Source organism: Triticum dicoccoides, chromosome 7B, assembly GCF_002162155.2.
Source record: "Triticum dicoccoides isolate Atlit2015 ecotype Zavitan chromosome 7B, WEW_v2.0, whole genome shotgun sequence".
Classification (NCBI taxonomy): Eukaryota; Viridiplantae; Streptophyta; class Magnoliopsida; order Poales; family Poaceae; genus Triticum; species Triticum dicoccoides.
The window spans coordinates 403817695-403829468 of record NC_041393.1 but is presented as its reverse complement, the minus strand read 5'-3'; the positions used below and the strand labels follow the sequence as shown (position 1 = coordinate 403829468).

General features: G+C 45.6%; 1 protein-coding gene across 1 annotated transcript; it reads right to left on the bottom strand.

Moving 5' to 3' along the window:
- Positions 1-1147: 1147 nt before the first annotated feature.
- Positions 1148-5008, bottom strand: LOC119341229. Its single transcript, XM_037613097.1, has 3 exons — positions 4202-5008; positions 3944-4120; positions 1148-1526 (listed from the first exon to the last, which is right to left on the bottom strand). Exons 1-3 carry the CDS (start codon positions 4865-4867, stop codon positions 1482-1484), a joined length of 888 nt encoding a protein of 295 aa, XP_037468994.1. The 5' UTR covers positions 4868-5008; the 3' UTR covers positions 1148-1481.
- Between the last annotated feature and the right edge of the window lie 6766 nt (positions 5009-11774).

The window sequence follows — 11774 nt, the reverse complement described above, 5'->3', positions numbered from 1 at the left end:
TCAGGTGACTTAAAATCAGTAACTTATAAGTCACGCCCGTTTGGTTGTCACCTGACTTATAAGTCACCTGACACACCTTTTCACACCAATCAACATCATGCACGCGGTGGGACCCACGCAAAAGGGGGTGGCTTATAAGTTTTAAGGCCCTGTTTGGTTCATAAGTTCTAGGACTTTTTTTAGTCCCGACTTATAAGTCGCAAGTTCCTAAAAAGTCCCTACATGTTTGGTTCTGGGACTTATAAGTCCCTATAAGACCATATTACAACTATAAGTCCCTATAAGTCCCTCCTTAAAAGTCTTATTTCATAAGTCCCAAATGCCCACTTTAAGTCCCTATAAGTCCCTCCTGTTTGGTTTAGATGGGACTTATAGGGACTTTTTTAAGTCCCTAAGCTAATAAGTCCCTGGAAACAAACACCCTCTAAGTTAGGGTGGAGCAACTTATGACTTATAAATTGGGGTGACTTATAAGTCGGATCTGTTTGGTAAAATAAGTCACTTTTTTCACTTTTTGACTTATAAGTTGGTGACTTATTTGGAACCAAACAGGCCCTAACTTTGTCAAACTTCACACGGACGGTCAGCTCAAGTAAAAATTTGCGGTTACAATTATTTTGGACAGCAATGACAATTCCTGGGAACCGAACAAGTTTGACATCGGGTGTTGCTCCTCAGACGCGGCCAAACCGCTGCAGCCGGTGGTCTCGGCCGCCACTGACAAATAAGCTCAAGTATATCTGCCACGAACAAAGAACAAGGGAACAACTATGCAGGTAAAACAAGTCACTGACAGGTGGACCAGAGCAAAAGCAGAGGAGCGATCACGTGACATGACTCTTTTTTTTCAAAGGTTGGATTGCTTACCATACGTGACATGACTCTTAACACCGACTGACAGAACAGAAATACAGGACGGCACAACGAACCAAATCTCTTCTTCACCCAACAGTAGCAGAAAACTCTCGGCCTGAGCCAGCAAATCAGTGTATGATCTTCCCGTATGTTGACAAACACAATTCACCTTTACGCCGATCAGACGGCACAGACCGCGAGATTCTGAAGATCTTCCCGTATGTTGATAAACACAATTTGTAACTTCGTGTAAACATAAACATAAACATCAACTAATTTGACAAATTGCAGCTGATCATCTGAAGATCTGAACGTTCAAGGGACTGCAGAACCTTCACCTCAAACCGAATCAAAAGTGCAACGCCAGAGCGAATTTATGACCAAATCAAGTTATATTATTTTCATCCTACAACAAAACTGCCAAACAACACGATCCGCGCCGAGCACACTAAGCTTGCAGCTTGGCCAGGAAACGGCAGATCGATTCAACAAAGGGTCTGGTTTGGGTATATGGCAGCCTGGAGACTAACCTGATCATTTACATTTTACAGATGGAATGGAATGGGTTCATGACCCATTCTTGTAACCGGATGAAGCAAGGTCTATGATGAAGGCTGCAGCTCGTCTCAATCGGCCATTGCAACACCTTCCTTCTCCTTGATGAAACGACCCTGCAGTTCAGTGAAACAAGATGCACACAGCTTGTCGGAATAAGATTGATGAAACAAAATGGAGCAACTGACTAGTTCTAGTTCATGTGCTGCATTACTAGTCTGCACGCCAAAGATACTGAATGCGCAAGGAAGATCCATGGGGTGTATATGTATTGTCCCCTGTTTGCCAGAAATTAAGTACAAGAGCAGAAAGATACTTGAGGCGCAGTATTCAATTTCCTTCAAGTGATGTGTGAGGATGTGTGTATTCTTTGTAATCGTCAAATGAAAAAGGCCAGCACGGGACCATAATTTTGAGGCTATCTTTTCCATATCCATGTGGAGAACTTCAGTTCTGTATGAGGCTAAATTTCGTGTTTTGACCCTTTTGGCATACAAATTTAGGATCTGACCCCGGTTTGAAAAATTTTCGGGATTTGACCATTTTTCTTACCGCCAGGGTCTCTGGCGGTTGGGTTACACAGCCTACCGCCAGGTGCCCTGGCGGTAGGGTACTTATCCACGTCAGCCTGACCAAACGGCTGCCGTTTCGTGCCGTCGACCCTACCGCCAGGAGACTCGGCGGTAGGGTGTGCAACCCTACCGCCAATGTCCATGGCGGTAAGTGCCGAACCGTTATAACCCCGTGGGGGCCGGCTCGTGGGGCCCATCCACGAACCCAGCCCCCATCTTCTTCTCCCCTGCCGCCGCCCGCAAGAACAGAGAGGGGAAGGCCTCTCTCATCCCCTCCACTCCCCCATCCGATCTTCTTCGTTTGTGAACGGTTTTTTCGGATCGAGATGGCTCCGAAATGAGAAAAGTAAGCTCTCTCAATCCCTCCAATTCGTTTTAGTTAAGAAGCTGTCGATTCGACGCATTATTAGGCACAAGATGAACCCTATTTCATCTAGTAGATTTTGATTTTTGTTGTTTTTAGGTTTGTTTAATTAGGAGTAATATGATGTTTGATGTAGTTGAATATGATTTATGTGGTGATGTGGTTGAAGTTGACTATGATAGAGCCTATTTTATATAGTTGATGAACCCTAGTTCATGTTAATATTTTTTGAATTATTTATTGATGTTTGATGAGGTTAAATATGTTTGAATATGATTGATGAGTTGATGTGGTGATGTGGTTGAATATGTTGAATTTGTTAACCAGTTTGAGGATAGAACCTATTTGGCATAAGATAAGGTGATGAGGTGATGTGGTTTGAAGATGAATATGTTGGTAATTTTTATATATGTTTTTACAATTGTTGAAATTGATTGGTTAATGTTCATATTCATAATAGGATAGAATAACTAGTTTGAAGATGAACCGCAGTTCATATTCATAATATTTTTTTACATTTGTTGAATATGATATGATTGATGTTAGTTGAACGGTTTAACATGATATGATTATATGTTCATAACAAAATGTTCGTGTTTCAGGAGGCCCCCCATTGGTCCGGCGATCGGCACTCGAAGAAGCCGGACGAGGGCCGCTCGAAGACAAACGAGGAGCGTGCCGCCAAGAGGGGGAGGGGGAGGAACTAGTGATGTTGAACTTGCTAAGTTAAAGTTGTTGTCTTATGTTGAACTACTCGGTGTCTTGTTATTGCTACCTATGTTAGTAGTTGAACCTATTTTGATATGTTGAACTTAATGGATACATCATTTTTACTATCTATAAGTGTGAGGTTATCATAATTTCATATGCAAACACTTTTTGCTGTTGTGCTTATCTATCTGTGATACTGATGTCATATTGAATTTGAAAAGAAGCAAGCAACTGAACTTGGAAAAATAAAACACAGGACCCTACCGCCACGGCCTCTGGCGGGGTCGCACAGACTACCGCCAACCCCCCTGGCGGTAGGGTGAACCTACCGCCAGGGCACTTTGGTATTTCGTCACAGAAAGTTTGGGAGGCAAAACCGAGCCGCACCCTACCGCCAGGGGTGCTGGCGGTAGGTTTAGACAACCTACTGTCAAGGTACCTGGCGGTAGGGTACTTATCCACGTCAGCTCGGGCAAACGGCCGCCGTCCCCTCCGTCGCATTCTATCGCCAGAGGCTCTGGCGGTAGGCTGTGTAACCCTACCGCATGTACCCCTGGCGGTAGCGAAAGGGTCAAATCTCGAATTTTTTTGCAACCAGGGTCAAATCCTGAATTTGTATACCAAAAGGGTCAAAACACGAAATTTGGCCTCTGTATGATGAGTTCATTCAATTGTCGCTGGGACCAGAAGCTGAATCTCTATTCTCTAATCAACGATTTACAAACAGATTCCCTGAGGTATAGAATCTAAACATGCTCTCTATGCCAGATTCCCATCAACGCAGTTTTGCAGTTGAGATCATTACTAATGCAGTATGTAGATCACAACCTCACTAAGGAAATTGCAACAAGTTCAGGTACGGCACGAACGCGATGCGAAAAATTACCTTCAAGCGCGGCCGCCTGACGGCATTGAGCCGGCGAACCTCGTACCGGATCCGCTTCGAGAACAGCCGGGCATGTCGCTTCTCCTTATACCGCCTCACCCTCTCCGCCCTCCCGGACACCTCCGGCGAGCTCCACGTCGCCGCCTGCGGCGGCGGCGCCACATCCACGAACACCTCCTGCAACGCACCCCGTGTCAGGATTCACGAGCGCGCATCGTCCCTCCGACTCCGAGAGGACAAAGGGGGTCGTAGGCTTACAGAATCGAGCTCCAGCTTGGGCGTGACGTGGCTCGCGGTGCCGCCGATGAAGAGGGACCCGCGGCCCGCCCAGGCGGCCAGGATCTCGTCGTAGTCCAGCTTGAGCAGCGGCGACCGCGCGGAGGCGGCGCCCGTGCTCGCGGCCGACGAGCAGGAGGATGAGGTGGTGGTCGTCGCAGTGGCCGCGCTCGGCGAAGAGGAGCTGCTCCTGCAGTACACCCACCGCTCCCTCCCCCGGAGCGCGCGCCGCGCAAGGTCCTCCTCCTTCCCGCCAGCAGTCCCCGCGGAGGCGTCCGGGGAGAGGGTGCACGACGGTGAACCCCCTTCGCCGCCGCCGGAAAAGGAGGGGGAGGACACGCCGAGGATGTCAGTGAGCGACGGCGCCGCCGCGAAGAGAGTCGAAGGCGCCTCAGGATGCAGCGTGAACGGCTCGAGCTGCTGCTGCTCGTGCCCGCATCCATCCTCCACCGCCTCCTCCGTGGACGGGGACGGCAACGCCGAGGGTGGCGGCAAGGAATCCTCCACCGACAGAGATTCAGCAGGCCTGTGGACCTCCACCGCCTTGGCGAGGTGGCGGCTGAGGCTGAGGTACTTGGTCTTCTTCTTCTTCTTCCCCTTGGCCCGGCACGAGCCCCGCCGCCGGTCGCCGCCGCCGCCGCTAGCCATGGCCTCGGAAATACTTTACTGCTACCTCAAGGTGCTCCCTGCAAAATGGGCGAGAGGCATGGGGACATGAGCACGGGAGAAGCTATTTGGAGGGAAAGCGAGGGGATCTCCCGCGGCCGCGAGCAGGGTGGCGCGGGGCCAGCAAAGGCGAGGCACTTTTTTCCCATGATCCTGCGCGGACGTGGCGAGGTTCTGCTGACATGGCCGAGTCTCATTGGCTGGCCAGATTGCGGTTGTTGCCTTTTGCTCGGGGTCCTACGGGATCTGGAAGGGTGGGGTTTTAACGGCTTCACGGGGGTTTTGTGATGAGATGGGCGTTCACATCGTCGCCGTTGCGACTTTAACACCAGTACTACGTCTTGATCTTATAATTCTTAAGCTAAGCTTCTTCTATAATCCCAAGCTGCATTGGGTCGGTACAAAAGATGATGCCGACAGGAAAAATCGCTCCTGTTTACGATGGTAGACGCAAGAACATGTTGCTGAGGCACGATTGATCAAACTTATGAACAACATAGACTGCAAAAAACTAGGGTCATCTTCAGGGGATGCACTCAAACCCGTCCTTCGTTTCAGTGGCGGAGGACAGATTTTTTTTCAAAGCTGGAGCAACTTAAAAAAAATCCTGGGAACCAAACATTTTCATTTGTTCGTGGGCAGCGCTAGTGTATCCGTTAAATAGGGCGTCCTTCGATTGTCGTTTCCCATTTGTCTAGCATACCATTTTTCACTATTTTTGTCGTATTGTACACATTTAGTTACAAATGTGGAGCCAAACGGTTTCATTTACCCATGAATATTGAGTAGAAATAGTTCAACAACGCAAAAATTCAAACATAGTCGATAAATAGACTGGGTCAAAGTTCTTTATGGCACACATTGATGTTGGAACACATCATCTAGAACCACTACTCGGCATCAGGATCCATGATGTTAGTGTCGGCTAAGAGAGTCATGTATTAAGGGGTCCTCGGGGTACCGGCCCATGGCTTATGGGCCGCACTGATGGGCTCCTATGGAGCTGAACTATGGCGTGTGTTGATTTTTAGGGTGAACGGACGTATCCTTTGGGGTAGCCCGTTACGTGTTTATATACATAGGAAGAGCCCCCGTGGTGGCGTATACAAAGAGGATACTTATTGGGGTAGAGTACTACTCTATGCCCAATACGTATATTAGAATAACTCTAATACCCCCCTTAATCTAGACCTGGGAGAGGTTTAGATTGTGCTTAAACTCATCTAATTTTTTACACATAACATTTTTGTGAAACCATCTACAATCTGATCCTTGCTTGATATGAACCGGACATCAAGTTGCTTGCGAGCAACCCGTTCTCGAACAAAACAGAAGTCTATCTCAATGTGTTTTGTACGGGCATGAAAAACTGGATTGGCAGACAGGTAGGTAGCACCAAGATTATCACACCATATGCATGGTTTCTCCTGAAGGGAAACACCAAGTTCACGAACCAGTGCTTCAACCCAAATAAGCTCAGGAGTGGCATTTACAAGGGCTTTATATTCAGCCTTTGTACTTGACCTGGACACAGTAGGGTGTTTTCTGGCACTCCAAGAAACAAGATTGGGCCTAAAAAATATAGCAAATCCACCAGTAGAGCGTCTATCATCTAAATCACCTGCCCAATCTGCATCTGAATAGGCACTGAGAAGGGAGGAGCTGGACCTCTGGAAAGTAAGACAAACCTTACTTGTGCCCTGAATATATCTCAAAATGTGTTTAACAGCAGTCCAATGTGCAGTAGGAGGAGCATGAAGAAACTGACAGACCTTATTAACTGAAAAAGAAAGATCAGGGCGAGTCAGTGTCAGATACTGGAGTCCCCCCACAATGCTCCTACAATGTGTAATATCCTTAGATCCAAGAGGAGAGCCATCTGTCAAGCGTAATGTTTCTGTAATGGAGAGAGGTGTTGGACATGGCGTGCAAGAACTCATACCAACACGAGCCAGTGAGTCTGTAGCATATTTCTCTTGACTTAAAAGCAGCCCATTGGACTGTTTGTGAACTTCAATACCTAGAAAATAATGAAGATCTCCAAGATCCTTGAGAGCAAAATCCGAACTTAAGTGATGAAGGAGAGTTGATATGGCCGAATCAGAGGAGCTTGCAACAATGATGTCATCAACATAAATTAAGAGGAACATAGTGAGTCCTGGCTTATCAAAAAGGAACAACGAAGTATCAGCTTTGGAGGGAAGAAAACCAAGTGTGTGTAACTTGGAACTTAGGCGAGAGTACCAAGCTCGAGGAGCCTGTTTCAGACCATATAATGCTTTATTAAGTCTGCAAATATAATTTGGAGTAGCCGAAGACTGAAAACCTGGTGGTTGTTTCATGTAAACCTCCTCTTCCAGAACACCATGTAAAAACGCGTTCTTCACATCTAGCTGCCTTAAACTCCAGCCTCGAGAAACTGATATTGCAAGAACAATTGTGATAGTGGTAGCCTTAACCACGGGTCTGAAAGTATCCTCATAGTCAATACCATATCGTTGTTTGAATCCTTTTGCAACAAGACGTGCTTTGTACCTGTCCACGGTGCCATCAGCATGTTTCTTGATGCGATAAACCCATTTGCAATCAATAATATTTTTATTTGAACTAGGAGGCACTAAATGCCAGGTATTGTTAGCAACAAGAGCATCATATCCGTCTTGCATAGCATGTTTCCAATTTGGATCAGTAAGGCCTCAGAAAGATTTTTTGGTTCTCCTGTAGCTGTTAGAAGAGCATATCTAACAGTACCATCAGTATATATTTTTGGTTGTCGAATACCTTTTTGCAGCCTAGTTTGAACTCCAACAGCAGGAGGTGGTGCAGGAGTGGAAGGCACATAAGATCCTGAAGAAACAACAGAATCTACAGGCATATCCACACTGGGATCCACGCTGCTGTCACCTGATGAGGTAATCATTGGCTCATGATGATGCGGGTCCACGATGTGCATTGATGGCGTTGACGCAGGGGCAGGCGACGACGTGGCTGTTGGCGATTCAGGCGGGGACCGTGAGGAGACAGGCGGAGATCAGGGCGACTGCATGCGCGCTGGAGAACCTGTGTTGCTGCTGCAGCCCGCCTGCACGGATCCCAGAGGAGATTCTGGACCAAAATCAGCCTCGGGATTGCTCATGTCTCCTGTTGTCCTGTTCTCCTGCTGGGTAGTGGTATTTGATGTGCTATTTGATGCAGTTTCCTCAGAATGTGGACCGGATTCTTGAGCTGAAACAACAGGGGTTTCGTCGATAACATCTCAAGGAGGATTAACAGCAGGAACAAGATGCAAATAATGATTATTAGTATGCACACCCCTATCCGTACATGCCGAAGATGAGTTATCTTGTGGACGAAGAAGTACTTCTTCACGGAGACATCGACCAGCATGAGGATTAAGTGAAGCAAATGGGAAAATATTCTCATCAAAGACAACATCTCGAGAAACATAGACACGACCAGTGGTCACATCAAGGCATTTAACTCCTTTATGACGAGGACTATATCCAAGGAAAACACACCGTTTAGATCGGAAAGAGAGTTTATGCTTGTTATATGGACGAAGGTTGGGCCAGCAAGCACAACCAAAGACACGTAGAGGCTCATAATTGGGTGTGACTTGGAGAAGTTTTTCAGTGGGAGTGTCAAAATTGAGGACTTTGGTAGGAAGCATGTTTATAAGAAAGGTAGCTGTGATGAAGGAATCATCCCAAAACTTGAGAGGCATAGAAGCATTGGCAAGTAAAGCAAGGCCTACTTCAACAATGTGACGGTGTTTGCGTTCAGCTGAACCGTTTTGTTGATGAGCATGGGGACATGACACATGATGAACAATGCCTATACGTTGAAAGAAACTATTCAATTTTTCATATTCACGACCCCAATTGGTTTGCATGGTGAGAATTTTGCGACCAAATTGGTGCTCAACATACTGTTGAAAATCAAGAAAAACTTGATACACTTCAGAGCGTTTCTTAAGTAAATAAATCCAGGTGAACTTGCTAAAATCATCAATGAAGCTTACATAATATGCATGTTTGCTTACAGAGAGAGGAGCTAGACCCCATACATCCGAAAATATTTGTTCCAGAGGAACTGTAGACACACTAGTAGATACAGGGTAGGGTAGCTGATGACTCTTAGCTTGTTGGCAAGGATCACATATGTAAGGATTTATTTCTAGGGAATATAAAGTTTGTGCTTCCTAAGAATTTTCTGAACGATAAACGAAGATGGATGGCCTAGACGACGATACCATGTAGAGGATGAAGGCTGGATAGTGGCAAGAGCATGCTTGGAGGAATCCGAAGACACTGGAACTAGTGGATATAAGCCTCCATGACAAGGACCTCTAAACACAATGCGCTTCGTTGCCTGATCCTTAATCAAGAAAAAGAAAGGGTGAATTTCCAGATAGTAATTGTTGTCTAGACCAAGTTTATGAGCAGAAAGTAAATTCATAGATGCATCAAGAAGATGTAAAATATTACGAAGTTGGACAGAGCTATTAGGGGTGTGCAAAAAGAATGACCAATATGTGCAATATCCATACCTTGTCCACTAGCAGTATTAACTTGATCATGCCCCTGATATGGTTCATGAACATGGAGCTTGTTGAGCTGCCACTGACATGATTTGTGGCACATGTGTCTATATACCAGTTTGTATCAACCCCATAGGCACCTTTGGCCTCCTTTGGTGGCTTGTCATTATCATAATCATCACCATAACGCCACCAGCACTCATCAGCCGAATGATCTTCCTTTTTGCAAATTTGGTAGAAGATACCATCCTGCCATGGTGTGGCACGGCGATCCTTGTTCCCTCCTTTTGGACGGCAGTCCTGACGTGGGCGTTGCTGCTGCTTGATAACCCACAAGTATAGGGGATCGCAACAATTTTCGAGGGTAGAGTATTCAACCCAAATTTGTTGATTCGACACAAGGGGAGCCAAAGAATATTCTCAAGTATTAGCAGCTGAGTTGTCAATTCAACCACACCTGAAACTTAATATCTGCAGCAAAGTGTTTAGTAGCAAAGTAATATGATAGTGGTGGTAACGGTAACAAAAGTAAAGACAACAAAAGTAATGTTTTTAGTATTTTTTGTAGTGATGATAACAGTAGCAACGGAAAAGTAAATAAGCGTAAACCAGTATATGGAAAACTCGTAGGCACCGGATCAGTGATGGATAATTATGCCGGATGTGGTTCGTCATGTAACAGTTACAACATAGGGTGACACAGAACTAGCTCCAGTTCATAAATGTAATGTAGGCATGTATTTCGTATATAGTCATACATGCTTATGGAAAAGAACTTGCATAACATCTTTTGTCCTACCCTCCCGTGGCAGTGGGGTCCTATTGGAAACTAAGGGATATTAAGGCCTCCTTTTAATAGAGAACCGGAACAAAGCATTAACACATAGTGAATACATGAACTCCTCAAACTATGGTCATCACCGGGAGTGGTCCCGATTATTGTCACTTCGGGGTTGCCGGATCATAACACATAGTAGGTGACTATAGACTTGCAAGATAGGATCAAGAACACACATATATTCATGAAAACATAATAGGTTCAGATCTAAAATCATGGCACTCGGGCCCTAGTGACAAGCATTAAGCATAGCAAAGTCATAGCAACATCAATCTCAGAACATAGTGGATACTAGGGATCAAACCCTAACAAAACTAACTCGATTACATGATAAATCTCATCCAACCCATCACCGTCCAGCAAGCCTACGATGGAATTACTCACGCACGGCGGTGAGCATCATGAAATTGGTGATGGAGGATGGTTGATGATGACGACGACGACGAATCCCCCTCTATGGAGCCCCGAACGGACTCCAGATCAGCCCTCTCGAGAGAGATTAAGGCTTGGCGGCGGCTTCGTATCGTAAAACGCGATGAAACTTTCTCTTTGATTTTTTTCTCCCCAAAAGCCAATATATGGAGTTGGAGTTGGCGTCGGAGGGCCACCGGGGGGCCCACGAGGTAGGGCGGCGCGCCCATGGGGGAGGGGCGCGCCCCCACCCTCGTGGATAGGGTGTGGGCCCCCTGGTCTTCATCTTTGGCGAGGATTTTTTATTATTTATTCTAAGATATTCCGTGGAGTTTCAGGTCATTCCGAGAACTTTTGTTTTCTGCAGATAAAACAACACCATGGCAACTCTGCTGAAAACAGCGTCAGTCCGGGTTAGTTCCATTCAAATCATACAAGTTAGAGTCCAAAACAAGGGCAAAAGTGTTTGGAAAAGTAGATACGACGGAGACGTATCAACTCCCCCAAGCTTAAACCCTTGCTTGTCCTCAAGCAATTCAGTTGACAAACTGAAAGAGAAAAAGAAAAACTTTTACAAACTCTGTTTGCTCTTGTTGTTGTAAACATGAAAATCCAGCATTCAAGTTTCAGCAATTATTATGAACTAACCATACTCACAATAACACGTAGGTCTCACAATTACTCATATCAATAACATAATCAGCTAGGAGCCATAATAATAAAACTCGGATGACAACACTTTCTCAAAATAATCATAACATGATATAACAAAATGGTATCTCGGTAGCCTTTCTGAGACCGCAAAACATAAATGCAGAGCACCTTTAAAGATCAAGGACTGACTAAACATTGTAATTCATGGTAAAAGAGATCCAGTCAAGTCATACCCAATATAAACCAATTATAATGAATGCAAACGACAGTGTGCTCTCCAGCGGGTGCTTTTTAATAAGAAGGGTGATGACTCAACATAAAAGTAAATAGATAGGCCCTTCGCAGAGGGAAGCAGAGATTTGTAGAGGTGCCAGAGCTCGATTTTGGAATAGAGATAAATTATATTTTGAGCGGCATACTTTCACTGTCAATGCGACAACTATGAG